At 38.1% G+C, this 21,218-nt stretch overlaps 1 protein-coding gene across 1 annotated transcript; it reads left to right on the forward strand.

Moving 5' to 3' along the window:
• Positions 1-10,091: 10,091 nt before the first annotated feature.
• On the forward strand, positions 10,092-16,987 carry LOC139744244 (uncharacterized). Its single transcript, XM_071654688.1, has 3 exons — positions 10,092-10,488; positions 12,639-12,868; positions 14,924-16,987. The coding sequence occupies exons 1-3, from the start codon at positions 10,226-10,228 to the stop codon at positions 15,676-15,678; spliced, it is 1,248 nt and encodes a 415-aa protein (XP_071510789.1). The 5' UTR covers positions 10,092-10,225; the 3' UTR covers positions 15,679-16,987.
• The last annotated feature ends 4,231 nt before the right edge of the window (positions 16,988-21,218 follow it).

Raw genomic sequence — 21,218 nt, forward strand, 5'->3', positions numbered from 1 at the left:
AACGAGTTTTTACCCCCCCCCCAAGTCCCTGTAATATTCATTCATTTCTTTATTCATTCATTTCTTTATTGGTCTATGTCAGACATAGAAATTTGGCTTCCACTGGCATTACATTGCAACAAAATGATCGTAACAGTACACATAGTTTACATCACAATTACATAATTACGTCTATGATAAGCACAATGAAAACAAACAACAACCTACAAATCTATTACACAATACAATATATCAATTCTTCAAATCACACTACTTCAACCCTTCTCAGCCCCCAATTTTAAATTTACAAAATAATAACATAACACTACAAACAAAACTTATATCAGAAAATTCAAAATAACACACACACTCACACACACATACACACCCAAATAACTAACATAAGTCTCAGTTAGCATAACAACCAGTAATATCAAACATAACCCAACTAAATAAACCCTCTAATATTCCATATTATAAGGTTAAATAAATACATCAAATCCCTTCATACATATATATAATACTATTTCAACATTTATACTTACAATATATACCCAAAACCCTTTGCTCCATCACCCACACCAAGGAAGGAGATAGAGAAAGAGAGAGAGAGAGAGAGAGAGAGAGAGAGAGAGAGAGAGACATACAGACAGAGAGAGAGGAGGAGAGAGGAATGTGAAATTTGTCCCTGGCCCATAATCCTGTTCCCTGGAGCACGTATATGCAGATGAAATAAATACTTATTCAATTATTCAGACCAAAATGAACAATAAAGGTACTTTTCTTGTCTAAAAGTTCTCAATTTCATATCTGAAAATGCGAAGATTATGATAAATTAATTATATCATTAGTGTATAGGTTTATACATCATTATATCCATACACTAATATTTACTTATGAGTAAATTTAGTGAATAGATGGTAGCCTCGCGTCCTCCAGTGTGCCTCCTGAAACATACCTTTAGTAAACCTTACCTTTTTTCCTTTTCTTTAGATGCTTCCTAGCAATATAAGAATAATTTTCATTGCTCGAATAATGCGATCACTTTAAACTTTTAATGAATACATTTCAGACGAATGGCAAAGTGAAAAGGGCTATCTCGCTCTGCCCGTACATAATATCATTATAGTAAAATGAATAGTTTTCATAAGTTATGATCCCTTATAGCCCTTCGCAGTGAGTTTTTTTTTCGTAATTTCGTAGAAATTTGATGTCAAATGCTGTATAAACGCAACTTTTATACTCTGTTTTTTTTTTTTTTTACAAAAAGTCACTACCATGCCCCCCCCCCCCCCCCCCCGAAGATCTCACACCGTCACATAAAATAATGTACTCCCGGATGTTATAATCATAGTCCTTCGCACTGATTTTTTCTTTCACTATGTTTGATTCCCTAGAAAATTGCTTTTAACTGCTCTATAAACGCAACTTTTGTACTCTGTTTTTACAAAAAGTCCCTACAGTGGGAGGGGGTATCCCCCTCCCACCCCCCCCCCCCCACCTCCTCCTCGGTCGCTTTGCTCCCTCGTCGAGGATCTCACACCGTCACATAATATAATGTACCCCCGGATGTTTTGTAATCATAGCACTTCGCACTGATTTTTGTTTTTACAAAATGTCCCTTAAACGATGGCACACCTTTCCCCGTTCGGTCGCTTCGCTCCCTCGCCGAGGATCTCACACCATCACATTATTTCATGTGCCTCCGTCGAGATTTTAACTCCCCACTCAAAAAAAAAAAAAAAAGCAGGCAAGCAAAAAAACAAACAAACAAACAAACAAACAAACAAACAAACAAACAGAAGTGTTCCGGCGCGCTTGCACGTATATTATCAAGACCTGTCTGCGCACACAAGTAAACGAGACAATTATCGTCACGGTTGGGGTCAATAGAGGGCTTTTTACACTTGTAAAATTTTGCTTAGCCCCGGACCAACGGTGGGGCTAAGGGGGGGCCTTAGCCCCACCGTTGGTACGGGACTATCCTTAGCCCACTTTCTGTTTACACTCGTTTTTGCCAAAGTGGGCTAGCCCCACCGATAGTACGGTACTATCTGGCCCTGCAAAATAGCAGGGGCTAGCACCGCAATTGCGGTGCTAGCACCGCAATTGCGGTGCCAAGCAAGTGAGTGTAAACAGAACGAAAAAATAATCCTGGGCTAAGCGACGGAGACGAAGTCCGACCCTCACTGACCAATCAGAAACGAGGTAATCAAGTGCTGCCGGTGCGTGCGTGTACGTGTACAGTACACTGCGTAATTATGAATATTCATGTGGTTTGGAAAGTCCGGGGCTAAGAAATACGAGTGTAAAAAGGTCCGTTTTCTCCTTAGCCCCGGACAAGAGATAGTACGGGACTAATTGGCGAGTGTAAAAAGCTGAAAAAATTGGTACGGGACTAACGATAGTCCTGGGTCAGAGAAAGTCCGGGGTTAAGAAACACAAGTGTAAAAAGCCCTTAGAGGTATGCTCACTTTGCATGAATAGATATCTGAAGCTACGGGTGCACGACCCCATTAATAGAAGCAGGAATCATGAATAGCCCCTCTATCATGTCTTTGTATGTGTTCATTGATAGACCTGCTGAAAGGCAAAACGACTTGATGGAAATGTGATTAAATCAAAGAATAGCAAAACTCCATATGGAGATAGCGGAAGTCAATAGCAGCAGTAACTTCGGTTGTCCTCGAACTTTACAGACAAGGGCTTACACTACTGTACAAACAAGGGCTTACAGTATGTGTTTTTCACATACAGTTTACTTCTTTCCGGTTGTTGCCATGGCCGCGACCTTTGCCCCTACTTATGAAAGAAATTACAATTGCTGCCGCTATCATTCACTGTTATCACTGAACTGCAACGCAAAGACGATAACTGCTATTATGGATGCTGCGAAATACACTACTGCTAGCATATCAGCGTACTACAGCTAAGGCAACATGCAGGACCAAGATTATGTCTAAAATAAATTTTCTAGCTTGTGCCCAGGAAACAAAGTCTTTTATCATTTTGGAATACAATGCTACGCAATTAATAATTAATACGGCATGCTGGCAGATTAGAAAAGGTGAATGCTGATTCTTTTTTGAAATTTTGACAATTTTACTTCATTTCCCCCGGATTGAGCTACTTGCTAACTCTGTTGTTGCTTTATTTTGTACAAATGCTTGGTGACGTGTAGATATTTCCCTTTCAGATTTGTGACGAGCACTCCCATCAAAAGTGGCGGATCCAGGCGGGAGCGCACCGGGCAGCCCCCCTTCATTTTTTTTTTTTTTTTTTGGTTAAACAAAAGAATTGAAAAGATTAGGGTGCGCCCCCCCCCCCCCCCCCCCTCCAATTTTGTAAAGGCGCTCCTCTTTACGAAATTCCTGGATCTGCCCCTGCATCAATACAATTACAATGGATGAATAAGCCTATTTCGTTACGAAATCAGTCATTTCGTAACGAAATGTTGTCATTTTGTTACGAAATGGTCACTTCGTCGACGAAATGGCTGATATAGTAACGAAATAGGCCATGCGACACTTGGCACCCCTTACAGCTAGCTCGCCGGCTCATGTCGCACAGTGGGCATTGGCGTAATCTCCCCACACTAGTTTACATCGGTATCGCAACGGAGCAGATTGTGGTCTCCTCCCCGATAAGTAATATTGATTAAATGTACAAATATGACCTCTAATTGTCATGTTCTTGGCTCACAGCAATTTCTCACCAGCGAAACGTTGCGGCTAGTACACAACTCAGCGATCTCTCCAAGGCTGTAGGATAGTTAATCCAGTCGTCGAATGAGTGGATGAATGCTGCACTGCATTTGAAAAGCGAAATATGGGATGTTCAACCGGAGCATGAAACTATTTAGCCTCATGACCGGAGCGAGCTTTCGCGCAAGCGGTTGAGCGTGCGGTGTGCAAAATATGATTTTTCGCATGATCAAATCCGAGAAACGTCTCGTCCCGGGGAAACGAGTACGGTACTCGGCCATCTATTTGGCGATGCTGGGCAGAAGTTAGTCCCGATTCGGGACTTTTTTTCTTTTTCTACTTCTTCTTCTTCTTCTTCTTTTTTCATTTCCCCCGATTTGCGAACTCATTGACGGAAGCGCGACAGTCCACGCATCGCAAGTGTGAGTCTGATTGGTATGCTCTCTCATTGACCATGGGATGTTGACTGAGTACTGTGTGGAAAGCAGGACGAAGCAGGGAGGTGGAAGAGAGATATCCACCTCCCTGGACGAAGACAGTCCAGGCAGTGGACGAGGTGCCTCCGACCACACAGGAAAGTGATTGGGGGTGGGGGGAAGGGGGTCCGAGTGGGGGACTGTCACAGCTGATTGCTTCCGCCCGGTCTTTCCGTCGTGTGGCGAAAACTCCCTATTGAGACAAGTACTGTATTCGGCGGAGGTTTGCTGTTCAATACGGCAAAACTTCAAAATGTGCTTACGCCCTCTTTAGATGATATTTGATACACAGTACTGTAATATTTAATAATAATGTAATAATAATCAAAATAATTTGTGACCGTGCAACACAAATGATCAAAAAATCGCACCCCTTGATTTTGCGTGAGGACTCAAACAAGGTGAAATAGGTCAACAGAGTCAATCTTGAGTTTTTCATATTTTCTGAAAGAGGTATCCTTCTACATTTCTTCAGTTTGGGATCATAACAATTTTTTACAACCCTTTTTTTTGGGGGGGGGGTGGGAATAGAATGATCAGGGCCCTGTTTTATGAAGAGTTAAAATTGATTATATAGTTGATTTCAAATGTAAGTCTATGGCAGCCTATGTGGTAAGGAAATTTAAAATCGATTTTATCTTTTGATAAAACGGGGCCCAGGTATGTCTTAGAGTACCGTTTTATTTCTTGAAATCCTTTACACTATCTTCCCTTTAATAACTTTTGAAAGGATAACTCTACTGCTTTGAAAGTTGGCATTAATCATGGACAGAATATGTTAATAGAACGTGCTCAATTTCAGCTTAATTTGATAATCCCTTCATTATTGTTGCTCCAGTGGTTTACATCCTGTGTTTTGTCCCTTTCATGCACAGCTAGTTAAGCGCTTGAATTGACCCTATACTTCAGAACCTCTTTTCTCAGTTCACTCTCTTCCAGAGTGTGTGCTTTCTTTCTAGTATTGAGATAGGCTAGGATCGTCCATTTCAATTGAGTTATACATCATTTTAAAGCTTAGAGTCTGCTCTCAACTAAAAATATAAGTCTGGCGACTTTTTGTCGGTTTTGTGATGCAGGGTCACATTTGGGAAAAAATATAGCGCTTATGATCAAAATGCTTCTAAGCGCTTTACAATTAGCAAGAGAAACAAATATTTCTATCCAACTACGAGTTCAAACAATCCATTAATAATTACACAACCATCGATATGCAGGCCCAAAGTTGATTTCATCTGAACAGAAGATGAGCACAAAGTTAGATAATCGGTCAGTTTGCCAAATTTGCAGAGATGGTCCCTCGGTATCTACTCATTGATATTAGAGTAGGAGCCCTCTGTATTTTTTTATTTTTTTATTTTTATGTTTTAAATGCTGAATTTCATTTTGCAGAAAATATCGGGTGTATGAAACTATCGCAAATTTCGCTAGAGAAAAGATTCGCGAAAGCAAAATTCGTGCAATTCTAAACAATGCATTGAATGCCAGTTGCAAATCGGGGAAGTTTCATGCAGCGAAAAAGACCGTCGGCTCCAATACAGGAACGTTCCATATCGCGAAAATAACATTGTGTTTATGAACCTGAGGAAGTGACCAAAAAAAAAAAAATGGGTTTAGCTTTGTTGTAATTTTTCAATTTTAAATGGAACTAGAAAACATGAACCCAATCTTGTATTCCAGAATCAGCAAAGCATTTGAAACATGGAGGTGGTTGAATTAATTACCGATTTATCAAGAGAAAATGCTGTTAAGGTGTCAACTGAATACAGCTGTCACCAGATGAAAAAAAAACACTTAAGTTGCATATACATTGCATATACAATATGAAGAAACGGGGGATTGATGCCCGCTCAACCATATCTGCAAAATATGACTGTTCTTCCACAGGGTCCCGTATTTACGATACAAGAATAATACACTGTATACACACAAAAAAAAAAATAATAAAAAAGTATCCTTAATGAAAATCATTTACAGAACTGGTAAAGTGAGAGTCAACAATAACAGAGATTGGTAGAGAAAAGCAGAGCAAGGAAAAGAAAAGAGGGGGAGGAGAACAAACCTAAAAACGCAGAAGCATGACTCATATACCCCCTCCCCTCCCCATATCATATTCAATCAAATCAAATCAAATCAAATCATATTATCAAATGTTGCAGTCAGTCTGCTGGAAAAAATGAAATTTTGATAGAAAACCAAGCAACATATAGATTCAATGCAAATAAGCAGCATCACAACTGAGACCAAAGTCCTGACATGATTGAAATAAAGTGATAGAATGTCAGTCAAAACTAGAAAATATACGACAAAAATATTGTAACTGATCATTTTGTTTTGTTTTGATTACTAGTATCTTTAATTGATTTCTGCACATTTCAACTTTCATGCATACTGCGATAGGCTAGACATATCACTATGAACAATTAAGTTCAAATATTCAACTGGATTTAAGTCAATACATTGCAAAACATTCTAATACGGATGAGAAACAAAAACTAGTAAAATATTTCTCATACCTGATGAAAATGAATGTTTTTTGTTTGTATGTTTGTTTGGTTTGGACAAGTCCACCTTCATATACATGTGATCAAGTGAAGTAATATTAGTAGAACACATCAGTGAAAGTTTGGGCAATATCGAAAGTCAAGCGTTCTTTTATTATGCGAGAAAAGTGAAAATATATTGATTTTCGTTCTATACACATGTGACACCACAAACTGTAATAGTCTTCTCATCCAGCAGTGACTGAGCAAAAACTTCAAAAGTTCTTAACTTTTGACGGATTGTGCGATTTCGCTAAAACTCTCACTGATGTGTTCTATTGATATTGCTGCATTTACTCAATCCACGTGTATATAAAGGTGAACTTGCCCTTTAACTTGATCTAGTCGAAAGAAAAGCGAGAGATAGAGGAGAGAGAGAGAGGGAGAGAGGGAACATGACTCACTCGAGATCCGGGTTCGAGGGCTTGAACAGACTATACGGGCTCAGAATAAGATATCTTCACGATCTACCACATACAATAATATCAAATAAAGTGATACGTGGGCGAGAGTGTATGCGTTTGAGCCCAAATTTTATATAAAAAAGATATCTAAGTCACCCGATGAGAGACATTTTAAACAGTTTCGATAAATCATCACTTGAGATTTTCTTTTTATCTTATCAAAATATTTTGATGATAGGACTCTCGTGTATGTTTGCATACAATCATGGAGCAGGGGGCTCACACACACACACAAATATAAATATGTGTATATGTATGTATATATATATATGTATATGTACGTATATGTGTGTGTGTGTGTGTGTGTGTGTGTGTGTGTGTGTATTCGTAGAATAACTCGTTCAAACATTTCATCGAATTTGTAGTAAACCTGCATAGCTGTTGTAAAGCTGCACAATATGTCAATTCGATACAGTTTTACTCGTATGATACTTTCTGTTCAACGTATACTCTGGGAGACATTGGATATCAGCAAATTAATAGACATCTTCCCTTAACACGTCTGCCATGCCTACTAACATTTTATTCGAAGCACTGAATTCCCCCCGTTTTCCCCGCGCTACGGATATTCACTCAGGCCATTGTTGTTGAAGCGATACGGGACTTCCCCTTTTTCTGCTCGACGCGGATGGCCTCAACACGGGACAATACTATGGACGCATCGAAGTGTGTATCATTCACGAACGTGTGCTCGTGCGTTGATTGACACTACAGTTCCATCTCTAATCGAGGCGCATCATGCATCCATTGTTACATGATCGTTTTGGCATCTCTATCTAACACTTTGCGAAAGGTCGCATGATGTAGACCTACTTTACCTTTCTCCATTATTAACATTATGTTACAGAGATGTCTAAGGGCTATACTCACCAATTAACTCTGGCCTGGGTGATATACTAGATGAAGAATTAAGCTAATGCAGGTATAACAGTTCTATTTGACGGTTTTTTCTTCACATACCGTGAGAAACTCTCCGACGAAGATTCGTCCACTTAATGTAAGAAATTATTCTCCACACTCCTCTAATGTAAGAAACTAGACTCCACACTCCTCTTTTACTCGATAACGTCAAGTAAACTTAGACTACTAAACAATGCAATGCGTTTGAGCCAAGCAGGTTTTATATCACTGCGGGGACAAGGAAATGAGTTGATTAACCTGAAGTTTGAAAGGAATTAAAATCTTAATATACGAGTCTCATAAACCTTCAGTTTGGAGGTGTTTCATTCCTCCAGTGCGAACAATAGGTCGTGGATGACGTATAGATTACGGATTTGCGTTAAGAGAGAAGAATCGGCTAAACCACGGTTCTCTCTTAAAATACCCGGAAAATTCATGAGAAATTTATAGCCTCCGGGAAATACGACCTTTCCTTGGGTAATCCTGAGCTGCCACCGTGAAAAACACTACATACCCCATTGAATATGAAATCTGTAAACAAACCACTCTTTCCCCTGAGCTAGTTCGTAGAGATAAAGGTATATTCCCAGGAAACCTTCAGAAGATATGATGAAACCTTTTGTGACCCGGAAGCGGTTGAGTGTTGGAGTATAAAATGTGTATTTGTGCACGGATATCCATTCAAACTAGCATTTGTTTTCAGGCTGTGCGGAGGAATATGTGGTTGATGAGTGTCCGCGTGAATAAAACGGATACAGTTACTCTTCGATACAGTAAAGACGTGTTATAAGCTACGGCACATCAACTGGAGCTTCAAGCTCGGATTATTCGACGATTTCTGCACATCATACGAGCGGACGAATTATATTCTAATGACAAATTCTACTTGGCAAAACGGTGAGAAACTACAGCTGACTTCACCGAGATTAGGTGAGTTTTTATTTTCATGATTTGCTTGAAAAATAATGATAGAAGGGTAATATTCCCTTTTCCAGAAGTTTTCTAATTCATAAAGAGAGAAGATAATAAGTTTGAGAAACAAGCAATGAATGGATAAATAATCTTTGTATACTAGATTTTTTTATAAACAACCCACACATAATTATGTACAGTAATCTTTCCTTTTAAGTTTTCACTCGACGGATTTTATCGTAAACGGGATACCAATATAGAAGTTGATTAATAGGTCCCTCAATACAGCTCTCTGGATTTCAGTGACGTATATATACATCCACTTTGCAAATAAATTCTTTTGGGGATTATTGGGATTGAGTAGAAACTATTTATTGCCAACCTTATTATGAACTCTTTATTACGGATTAAGCATAGTTACAAGTCACTGTGCATTCCAAGTGCCTTTATGTGTGTTTACTTTAAGTAAACGCGAGTGTAGCTGAGAACACAGTTGAATGTGGCATGCATTGTAGATTTGGACCATCCATTCCTCGAAATATAATTGAAAATTGGAATACATGTAATGAGAAATTTATAATCTCTGTCTGTTTATTGGTAATAATTGGTAAGTTACGCAAATGCTAACAAAATCAAACGTGGAAAAAAAACTGTTCATAGCTATAATACTGATGTGTACCCTGCATTTCTGTGGCTCTCCGGCAATGCAGCAGTTTCGAAAGTGTCTACAGCCCAACGAGTGATTCTTTGAAATCCGGAACAAATGCCCTCCCATCAGTTGCATAATTCGGTAATCTTCTGTACTATGAGTGAATGAGTCGCGGATCGTCCACTGACTGACTGACTATCAACAAAACGCGTCTTAACCAACACCCTGTGAGTCACAATACCCCTTCAACCCACGCCAGTCACCTGCAGAGGCCTAAATCTTGTTCTAGTCATTGTATCATTCTGTCCGACTAGCATAATAAACGTGTTTTTGCAAACTTCTGTATGTTGCAGATTCTTTTGGAGTAGCCTCGATGCATACCATACAGCCGACTCCTTTTCCTGAAACTGGGAAGTCACCGTCACAAGTTCCATCCCTCTACCACGCATTTTATTGCTTCGTCTGTATGAGCGCGTATGTACGATGAAAAATGGTGTGTAGCAGACGACGAATACTCGGGACATAGACACACGAGACGAATAATTACACGTGTGGTACGGAGTGGTTTGGCCACAGACAACAACAAACTGCAAGAAATAAAATGAATTCCCTATTACTTGCCATCAAAGCAAATGACATTGAGGAGATTCAACGGCTGCTAACTTTCTCCCCGAGTTGCGGCAAGCTTGTAAACTATCAATCACCAGAGAATAATGAGACGCCGCTTTTTGTCGCCTGTGTACGGGGGTACTCTGGCGTGGTGCGCTGGTTGCATGGCAGAGGAGCTCGTGTGGAAGCCACTACAACGTGGGGCGCTACGGCTTTACATGCTGCAGCCGAGAGAGGCCATGAAACCATCGTTAGGTGAGTTCACAAAATATTTTCAACAATTCCAATCTTCACTGAATAAAATTCAAAGCACACGTGTTGTTTTGTTTGTTTATCTTTTCAAAGACGAAAAAATTTTATAAGCTCCAAATAAAGATGATATTCAAAGTTAACAAGATGATAAAAGAGATAAGATGCAATTGATCAATCTACACTTTGACGTGCAACTGAGATTTAGGTCATATCGTACAAGCCAATACAGAGGTGGACAAAAGAATTTATACCTCTGGTTTAACTTCAGATAACGGTAATACTTTCCTATCAGTTGCCAATGCGAGGTGGGAAATGGTTCCATGGATGTTGAATTTCAAATCATCTTCGGTTAGGTCTTTACTTACTAAGGTATTTTTCTTCGCTCCGAAATCTAACGATTCTGATGAAAGGTTTACTGGCATTTTTTACTGTCTCAAATGAATGTTGATGACAACTCTCTAGTTCTATTTCAGGAAAACTTTTTATATTTCGTGCAGAATTACCAAAAAATGCATTAATTGATACTTCCTTAACAAGATATTGCACAATATGTTTCTCTATAGAAATGATAACATTATGTTATCACGTTTTACAATTATCTTTCTACTATTCCAGGTTACATAGCAACCTGTAATTTGAATTCCAATTCTAAAATGTATGCTATAATACTAATATAAGCAAATTTTCTGGCAACTTTGCTGCCGTCAACTTTGCTGTAATTTTACACAATTATTTTTACAGTGTATGAGGACAGAAAATTATGGTACATGTAGGCCTATGTGAATTTTCATCATTATGAATGACAAATTTACAAATCGTTTAAATGAAGTAAAAACCGGCTAACTTTATCACCACTTGTGATCGTACCCTTCTTATTATTACAACTGAATAGGCGTGCATGCATTCTACATCCTGTAGAGTTACGTGCATGGCCATGATTAAATCTATTTAATCAAGCTTTGTCAAGATGGATATTTTCCAATGGACCTACTATGTATAGGTCCATTATTTTCCACTCCTTCGCACGTATGCTATCTTTCAAACTCCTGTCTCTACTATCCTGTGTATTTACTGAGAAAGGTAAATTATTTCATTCCTTGTCTTCGTCGACCACAAAGGTGCATGACAAGTTCATAAGAGTGTGAATAGTTTGCTAAGTTTTGCCCCGTCATGGCCAATGTTGTGAATACCCCGGATGCGGATTCAGTTTATGCATGAGTGATGACGGAAAAGGAGATGCAGGATAGGCAAACGAGAACCAAACAGACAAAGAACCTGTCATGTCATCTAACCAGAGTCCGACATTCTAGGCATTACTGGCATCACCGCAACTTTTAATGTCAGGACTAAAGCTTGGTGGACTACATCCGCTTTGACCATAAAAACAGACAAACAATATTAAACGAGCTTGCGTGCCGCCAAAATCATGACTTTAATAACCTGAAATTCATATCAATCACGTTGCATAGACTATGGCCTGATTGCTAGCACAGTCTATGACAGATCTTGCACCGTCTGTATAATCAAAGAGTCTGTTGAATATTTATGAACCGGACGACATCCTTCACTTTCTCTTTCCAACGTGTATGGTGTCATAATCTCTTCACGCTCAGTGGAATCTGTCCGCCTCTCGTTCATCACCCCGCCACCCACTCCTCGCTATCTTTACAAATTTCTCTTTTTATTTCAACACTCACAACCACAAATACACACACACATATCACAAAATTAATCTTGAATGTTGTTATAGCTGTTTACTTTTATCGAGGATAAATATGTGAAATGATGCGTTTCTTTGTATTTCTTATTATTTGTTTGTTGGAAGTGAAATAGATCAACTTGAACTTGAACTTGAACTTTTCTTTACAAACAAAAGAAAATAAATTTGTTCTCGCAATATGACACTGCTTTCAAGAAATCAAAGTATGTGTTGCCAAAAACTATATGCTGCTTTTGTAGATATAGCATCACGATAGACTGTAGAATTTAAACTGATATCGAATCAGTAATGTATGTTAACAATGATGAAAATATCATTCTGATGATTATACTGAAAAAATTTAATTAAAGTTAAATTGATGATAAAAGGATAAAAAAAGATTGAAAAAAGAAGAGGAAAATTGTTATCAATTATTATCTTTTTTTTTTCTCAGATTCCTGATCGAAAATAAAGCTCCACTCCAAGTACAAACCCAATATGGTGACACGGCCCTACACCTTGCCGCCTTTCGGGGACATCACCGCGTGGTCCTCGTACTTCTCGCTGCTGGTATCGATTCATCCATCACCAATTCGAAAGGACGCACGGCCATGGATGAAGCCGAGGTTGCTGGACATAAAATCATTTGTAAACACCTGGGATACGAGAAGCAGGCTAAATCAAGTAAGTCTTGTTCGTTTGATAAGCGATCTCTTTGAATCAACGTGTTAATTTATGAATCAACAAGATACAGTGTAATCTTTCCTTGGAAAATATAATATTATTTAGATCAGAAAAATGTATATTGTATACCCATTACAGGTAAGATAGTACTTGCTGATTTAAAGTTTAAACACATTTTCTTTCTTTTTTTCATAAAATACAATTTATTCACAGGCTTTGATACCCTGTTTCGGACCACTCCAAACTAATGATCATAAAAAGTATATTTAGATTGCATTCATTGCTGGGATATGGAGCAACCAGCAAATGTTGGAATCTGAGATCTGTTCAGCTTGCCTGCTTTCAAAGGCTCTGCCAAAAAAAAAAAAAAAAAAAAAAAGGATGCGCAAATTTAAGTACATAATGTGTTGATTGTTTCCGAGAAAGGTAGACGTATCTATATCAATTTGATAAATGCACTAATATTTACATATTACACAATGTAAAATGAAAAGAATCAGGAAAAATACAGAGAATACAGCTGTCCATATAATTTGTATTTTAGACACTTACAATATTGTTTAGTTTTGTTTTATTTCATTTTGAGATCCCAATGTATGACTTTATTCTCAGTGAAATACAATGTTTAGAATTAAGTTATCTATATTGTACCATGCATTTTCTGTCCCCGCAATACTCAACAACGTATTTTTCCATGTGTTTTTATTTTTATTTTCTGATGTATGTGTAGGGCCCCTGAGAATAACAGTACAAGTGTATGTATACTCGCAGCTGACAGAGCTAAACCCTCCTGAAACAAAACAAATAAATAAATAGGAATGAATTAATATGTTTTTATCGTTATGATAATTATCTCAGTACTTTAGTTACACATTGAGAACTGTAACGGTGAAACAAAATAAAAAAATGAAATAAACACGTTATCTGCGACCTGCGAAGAGTGTGGAAACGGTATCCAACATTTGTTGAAATATATTTGCTAAAAAGTGATGGTACTTGTTTTCTATTTTAAGTTTGTGTTGTCGTTGTTGATGTTACGAAGGTGGACGATGATCAAACTCGAGTGTTAATACTTCAATGGTTTTCAAGTCAATTGAAAACGGAGATTGAAATTTGTAAGTACTTAAAGGGATGGTATAGTATTGGTGAAGATGAGGATTGGACTTTTAACTTTTTGCAAGATACCAAGAAACCACTTATGAAATCGTCTATTCTGAGAGGAATGCACCGTTTGTTTGATGAAAATCTGTTTCGGAATAGCTAAAACATTAAAAAAAAAGCAAAGCAATCCTGATAAAAAGTGGGTCCCAGCTTTTATTAGGATTGCTCTGTTTTGTATATCTCAGCCATTTCAAAACCAATTTTCATCAAATAAACTTTGTATTCGTCACGGAATTACATGCTCTTTCATATTACATAAGAGGTTTTCGTTATCTCACAAGAGAAAAAAAAATACAAACCTGAAATTAGGTCTCAACCAAAACTATACGATCCCTTTAAAACATGAACTGGCGCCACGACGTGATTGCGTATGTGACTGTAACAAGATGGTCCTGTAAGACTACCACTCAAGAAAGAAAACATGTGTCCTAAATACACGTATAATAGTTCCCGTCATCATTCGCAGCAGAAATAGCGCACAAAGTATCTTATCATCTACACGTGAGGGCGTTGTCATTCTTTCTAATGTCGATGCTATAATAATACGATTAGCTGTGAATTGTTTACTGAATGAATCTTTACAGTCAACTGTGTATAGAGTAAGATGTCTTGGACAGTTAGCCAAGTAAAGATAACGTTTTGACACATAGATCTTAAAGTGCAGAACTGATTATTGGGTGGGGGATTTCCCTCCTGGTGAACAGCTTTTTTTGTGGTGAGAAAGAGGAAGTGTGAATTGAGGCCCAGTATCAAGAGAAAATCAATTAACCTTCCTTGATACATACACGCGCTTGCTTTGTTCGCAAACTTCCTTACATTTAAGCCTTAAGTTTTTGTGCTTACCTCCCATTCAATTTAGTCTTAATGTTTGTTTGTTTTTCTTTTTTATTTCAGAGAAAACTAGCCACCTATCCGGGCCCTCGGCGTTTGCTATCATGCAGACGGAACTACTTTGCAAGCCCGTAAACACTTCTACAGAACAGGCGCATTCAGATGGGTTGTCACACAATCGGCCAGGTAAAAGTCAAACTGCAAAAAACGACTGGCGGGGTATCAACGCTATCAATTGCAACCCTCACACAACTAATGCAACGAGAGCTCAGAGCCGGATCCTGAATACAATGTGTAGTACTCATCAGAAGACAACGCCAGCTACGACACCTGTTTCTTCTGTATGTCGCCAGTCGAACAATGGAGTCAGTGACGAGTACGACACTTTCCCATCAAAAAATTGCACTGAATCTGCAGTAAAGCCACATCCATGTTACACCGGAAAACAAAAGAGAACACTACTTGGGGACATTGGTAAAAGCCAGTCATGCGAGGTGATGAGCAGTAGTGACTTGTCAAGTGGTAACGGGGTTACGATCACCGCGACGACGACGGGAACAAACAAAAAGTTATACGGTCATTCACGATGTCGACGCATTAACAGCGTGGAGCGTGCAGTAGAAGAACTCCAGCATGATCTGCGCGCTACAAGGCAACAGATGGAACTCGCTCAACGTGATCTATTGGACGTGCAAGACATGATGCGTTTGTGTTGGGCGAGGAACGGCTGTGCCGTGAACGAACGAGCCACACATAATAGGCTAAGATTTGTCATTAGTCCATGTGATGACGTCACAGATCCCTTCGAGTCCGATTGATTACAGCTTTATCCCATTTTGAAAAATACACAGTAGGACCAGCTGGAATTTCAATGTGCCAAGTTTACCGGAGTGATGCTAGTTAAAATAAAAAAAAAAATGCGTCGTCACAGCAAATGCTGTAGGGGAAATAACGAATTGTATACATTGATTATAAATCATTTGATTGAGTGCCTAACGGGTGTCGAGAATAATGGTACACTGGTAGCAATGACTGTGGAGTTCTGATAAGAATGTGGTGAACCTTATCACCTTGTTGGCCTAATATGATAGAAACATACTATCTGTACAGGGTTATGTAACCCAATAGTATACTGAAATACCATGGAAGGGTAAAACACAGATAGTGGTGGCATTTAAAGAAGACATTAACAATATGTAACATTACTGGTTACTAAGAAGATACTGACAAAAAAAAAAAACAACAGAGAATGGATTTGCAAGCACTTGAATCATGCAAGGTTCTGTTGTATCGGTGTAACCAAGAGATGAAACGGAATCTCTGTACCAAGAGACATTGTGCTAGATAACGAAAAGAGAGCTAAACAGTCCCATCCACTCTAATAAAAGCTAACATAGAAACAAAAGCAAAAATAAAGACTCACAAATGAAGTACCCCTACCCCTTGCCCCCCTCAAAAAAAAAAATGTGGCACTTGTACTTTTTTGAGCGATATAATGAAGAGTCAAGTGCTAGAAGAATCTCGTCGGGCATGTGTCGGGTAAGGGCAAAAGAAGGGCTCCGATAACGTGCCGTGACATTACCGTTTTGTGAGATCTTCCTTTTTTGATTTCGATTTGTTTTCATTACGTGATTCATTTTTGACTGATTTGATACTAACGTTGCAATCAATGCATAGAATGTGGCAAAGGAAAATTATACGAGGAATGCAGGGAATGTGATCCCATAAGAGTGAAAATGTATAAAATTGAGAGAAAGTGTATGACGAAAAAAAAATACTCACGATATGACTTAGTAACGGTGCAATACAGACAACATACAAAAAAAGAACATGTCACTTTGAGCAAGACATCGTTGACTTTAATACACAGAAATTGGCATATCAGTGGGCATTCAACAAACAGAGCTTGAATTTAGACATGAATCATTTTAAATGTTAATTCATGATAATATAAATCGTGTCAAGTCATGTATTTCACGCTACAAATGATATCTAGCTGTTGTCAACTGGCTGAGTTGTACTAAAATATACTGTCAAGGAAATTCTCACCTGGACATTGATTTTAATTCCTATTCTTCACTGACCAATTCTAAGTGACAAGATACATGTATAGTGTCTGACTTTACTTCTGAGCAAGATGCCTCTAGGGTTATCCTTTGTTTATCAGCAGAAACCTTGTATGGTATTTCACTCTACTCTGTTTTGTTTAAACTTTTTTTAGGAGATCTGGAGAAACCATGGAAGTTATTTCAAACTAAAATTCAATGGGTTAACGAAAACAAAGCATATTTCTTTTGAATTATTATTTTTCCTTTATTTTTCAATCCCTCCGTTTGGGTGTCACAGAAAACCTGTCAACAAGCTTTCTCCATTCCCTTCGCTTTTCTCATTTCGTCATGGCGCCCTCAGCGGCAATCTTGTCCACTCCAATATGATTGTTATCCTACACTTTTTTTTGGGGGGGGGGGCAATATAACTAGGATTATTTTTTCGTTAATTTCTTGTTTTCACCCTCGGGATAGGTTTGTCTGGCCCTATAATAGTTAGACCTTGCATTAGATCAGTTTTATGCCTTTATTTCTAACATAATGATTCATTTCCATTTATCTAGAATAGATGCATTTGTGTTTTATCCATTGCTCTTTATTCGCACGCAATGTATGTCACGGTACAAGTTGCCGAATTTTACTGGTTCTTCTTCTAAGGTAGAGCAAACAAACCAAAAATGACACACCAAAGAGTGGCCTGAAGATGACCACCAAACCAGGGAATGTTTCAAAAGAGGATTTCGCAGTTAGAGCTTGTGTGCTAAATATTAGTAAAGTCAGAAGATCTTAAATATACTTTATTAATCTTTGTCATTCATCATATTCTATAATACATAATATATATATATATATATATATATATATATATATATATATATATATATGACGTACAACTATATAGCTGTGGGTGAAAATGGCTTCTAATATCTGCCAGGTTTTGTGGAAGAAGAGTAGGTCTTTCAAAATATGTATTACGACGGTTCTGAAGAAGGCATCGAGGGCTATACAATGTACATTTCTTGAGTGTGTGATTTCTGGTCTGACGGCTAGTCGTCGTATTCATTACAGTCCTTTCGTGTTACTGTTGCATAAGGTCGCTGAATATAAGGAGTCACAACAATAAAGTCGCTGAATGATTGTCATGATGAAGTAAGTGAATGAGTTAATGTACAGTGCTTATACACCCGTTGATATTGGAAACACTGCAAGAAAAAAATACCGTAAAACTAATGCAAACTTTTTTTTAGGTCAAATCCTAGGGTAAATTTTGTCATTCTAAATCTGTTATCACACTTGTATAGGGAGGTCCTGTCTATGAATACTTGACTGTGTAACCCGGGAACCCACCTATCCATATGAAGAAAAGAATTGTGTTCATCATTATAATACGTAACTTCTTTTTTTTTATAGGAAAAATTATTGAATGGTCTCACCATTTCATATCTTTGCTGATATACTGACACGTGTCAAACAAACCTCACTGATACACAGACACGTGTTAAACAAAACTCACTTTTCATTTCTATTCAAATTAAAGAACATGTTATTCTGCAGTAAAAGAAAATACAGTTGCTTTGTAAGCAGCAAAATAAAATTGTTATGATAGAACAAAATTAACTATTTTCTTTGTTGTTGCTTTTTTATTAAACATGGATTACTTTGTAAGAGGAATGATGTACTATGATTGCGGAAAGTCTGCCAAGGTGAACAATGTTTAACGTCGAAGAAGGAACCCCAATCTTCAAATGATCTAATGGTTGCCGACATAAACAGACAAAAAAAGAGCATATTTATATAGGACTCTGACACAGATGTCCACAGATGAAACAGAAAGAGGGAAATATCTAAACAAAGTAGTCTAACGTGAAGTGGGCTTGGCCTCGTACGTGATGGGTGCCGTATTTTAAGTATTTTCGTGACGGAGGAAGAAGGGCTGCTGGCAGACGTTGCAGTAGTTCACTTTGCCTTTTATTGCTCCCAAGCTTTATATATATATATATATATATATATATATATATATATATATATATATATATATAAAAATATATATATATATATATATATATATATATATATATAATGTAAGAGTGCGTGTGTGTGCGTGTGTCTGTGCGTGTGTGCGTGTGTGTGTAAGTATGAAATGAAGGAACATTCAGTACTGTCATGTAATCTTGTATTCATTGTGGAAATGCTTGATATTTAAAAGGCACTTCCGCTTAAGAAGCTGAGAAGTAAGTAAGACACCAAAGTTCACTCCCCCATCTCCTAGTCTTGTAGAGTCACACTGGTTGTCCCTTCCTCCACGCGCTTTTTGCCTTAGACTTGGGTATTAGATTTCAAAAATGATTTTATCAGTAAATTTGAAAATCGAGCTACAATTTTTTTAGAATTAAGTGTTTTCTGTGTTTGGTAATTACGTTTCTCCCCATCCCAGTGTGAGAATACTTGTGGCATTATCATAACTATTATCTGTCACCACTCCATTATCCAGTTTACTTGTCATTGTCGATGAGAGCTATATGCACTTCCATCAAAACAAAGAATTGATGACACAAAATTTGAAAAAGAGGTGAAAGATAACCCCCCCAAAAAAAAAAAACAAAAAAAAAACAAAAAAAACAAACACCAAACTAACCAAAAGTGTTCACTAGATTGCTAGATTTCGATACTTAAGAGAGAGAGAAAAAAATAAAAGACTTCAAAAGCGAAGTATGTGTGTGTTGGATCCCCTTGCGTGTCCTTGTAGCAGCTACTTGTGAACGTTCTCTTGCTCCCCACTCCCTCCCCCCCCCCCCCAAAAAAAAACAGTATAATTTCGGCTTGCTGCCATAGCTACAAGACTACCTACCGTAGAGGGCAGCATACAAGAAAAAACGTAACCCACATGGACTTTTGTGAGCAAAGTGAAAAAGCGCTCTCAGTCAGAAGCGAAGCTCATTTTATACTTCATTCTCTCAGCTTTCTCTCAAGAAGAGGAGCAGTTATTAAATTACAAAACAGTTTATCTAGAGTTTAGATCATGATCACTGTGATGTTTTTTTTTTTTTTTTTTTTTTTTTTTTTTTTTTTTTTTTTTTTTTTTTTTTGTGGTGGTTGCGCGCGCCCGGTGGCTGCCCGCCAGCAGAGCTCTTAATTCTTCGCTTATTTCTCCTGTTGTAAGTTTTTCATTGAGTGTGTATTGTATTCTATCTTTGAATGTTTGTCTTCAAGCACTTGCTGGACAAATTGTAGTGATTTCTGTACTGTTTTTGCGCATTTACAGTGGATTGATTTTTCAGTACAGCTACAGTGTATACAGTGCAGACAACCACAGCCATTTTATACCTGTTATAGCATAGGCTTCACTGCACTTGATTCTGTGTGGTTCACTCTCACTGACACAATGTTACCATTGGCATTGCATTCTTTTGTATTTGTTGCCCTTCTTTTGTGTAATAGCACTCAGCTATCACAGACCTATTGTCGTATGTGTGCTACCCAGCCTGGTATGTCCCATGGCTCTGCTGTACAACCAAAGGGCAAGTACATTGGGAGCCCCATACTGTACTACTCCAATACTGTATCAACTTATCGTGTAAAGTTGCTTATGTGTGGGGACATTAACCCGAATCCAGGCCCTTCTGAAGATGTGTCTGATTCTATAACTTTTGGCACACGCAATTCTAGGGTTCGATATTCTAGTGAGCTTCTTCACTCATACAACTGTAGCAGTAAATCCCCAAAATGGCGTGAAGAAAACAAGGAAGTATGGAGGAGTATTCTGTCCCTGGGTATCGGTCGGAGGTCGAAGACACATCGAGGGAAAAGAGGAGGTTATGACAAATTTAGTGATCATCTTAGATTCTGTACAATCAATGCCCGATCCCTTTGTAATAAGTCAACAATTTTTCAAGATTTTGTTGTTGATAACAAGTTTGATGTAGGTGCAGTGACTGAGACTTGGCTGACTCCATTAGACGATGCAGCCATCACAGATCTCACTCCACCCGGTTTTGTATTTCTGCACCAGCCCCGAGCCTCCAGGCGTGGTGGAGGTGTTGGGTTCTTGTACAGGGACAATCTCTCTGTAGTTCTCAATCCATCAGATCACCATTTAAGTTTTGAATCTATGTCAGCCGTGGTCTCTAACAGCACTACTAGTCTTGAGATTGTAGTTATGTACAGACCACCAGGATATCGTTCTTTTTCATCTTTTATTGATGAGTTCTCGGATTTGTTAGATGAAAAGTTGTATAAGTTATCTTCTCTCGTAATCACAGGAGATCTTAATATACACTTAGATAAGCTCTCATCCCACACGCAGAAGTTCA

Source organism: Diadema antillarum, unplaced genomic scaffold (assembly GCF_040938485.1).
Source record: "Diadema antillarum isolate AM-2024a unplaced genomic scaffold, OU_Dant_1.0 seq00001148_RagTag, whole genome shotgun sequence".
Classification (NCBI taxonomy): Eukaryota; Metazoa; Echinodermata; class Echinoidea; order Diadematoida; family Diadematidae; genus Diadema; species Diadema antillarum.

Coding starts and splice junctions, on each gene's coding strand:
- LOC139744244 (XM_071654688.1), top strand. CDS start 10,226: ATGAATTCCCTATTACTTGCCATCAAAGCAAATGACATTGAGGAGATT. Junction 10,489..12,638: donor GGCCATGAAACCATCGTTAG/GTGAGTTCACAA, acceptor TTTTTTTCTCAG/ATTCCTGATCGAAAATAAAG. Junction 12,869..14,923: donor CGAGAAGCAGGCTAAATCAA/GTAAGTCTTGTT, acceptor TTTTTATTTCAG/AGAAAACTAGCCACCTATCC.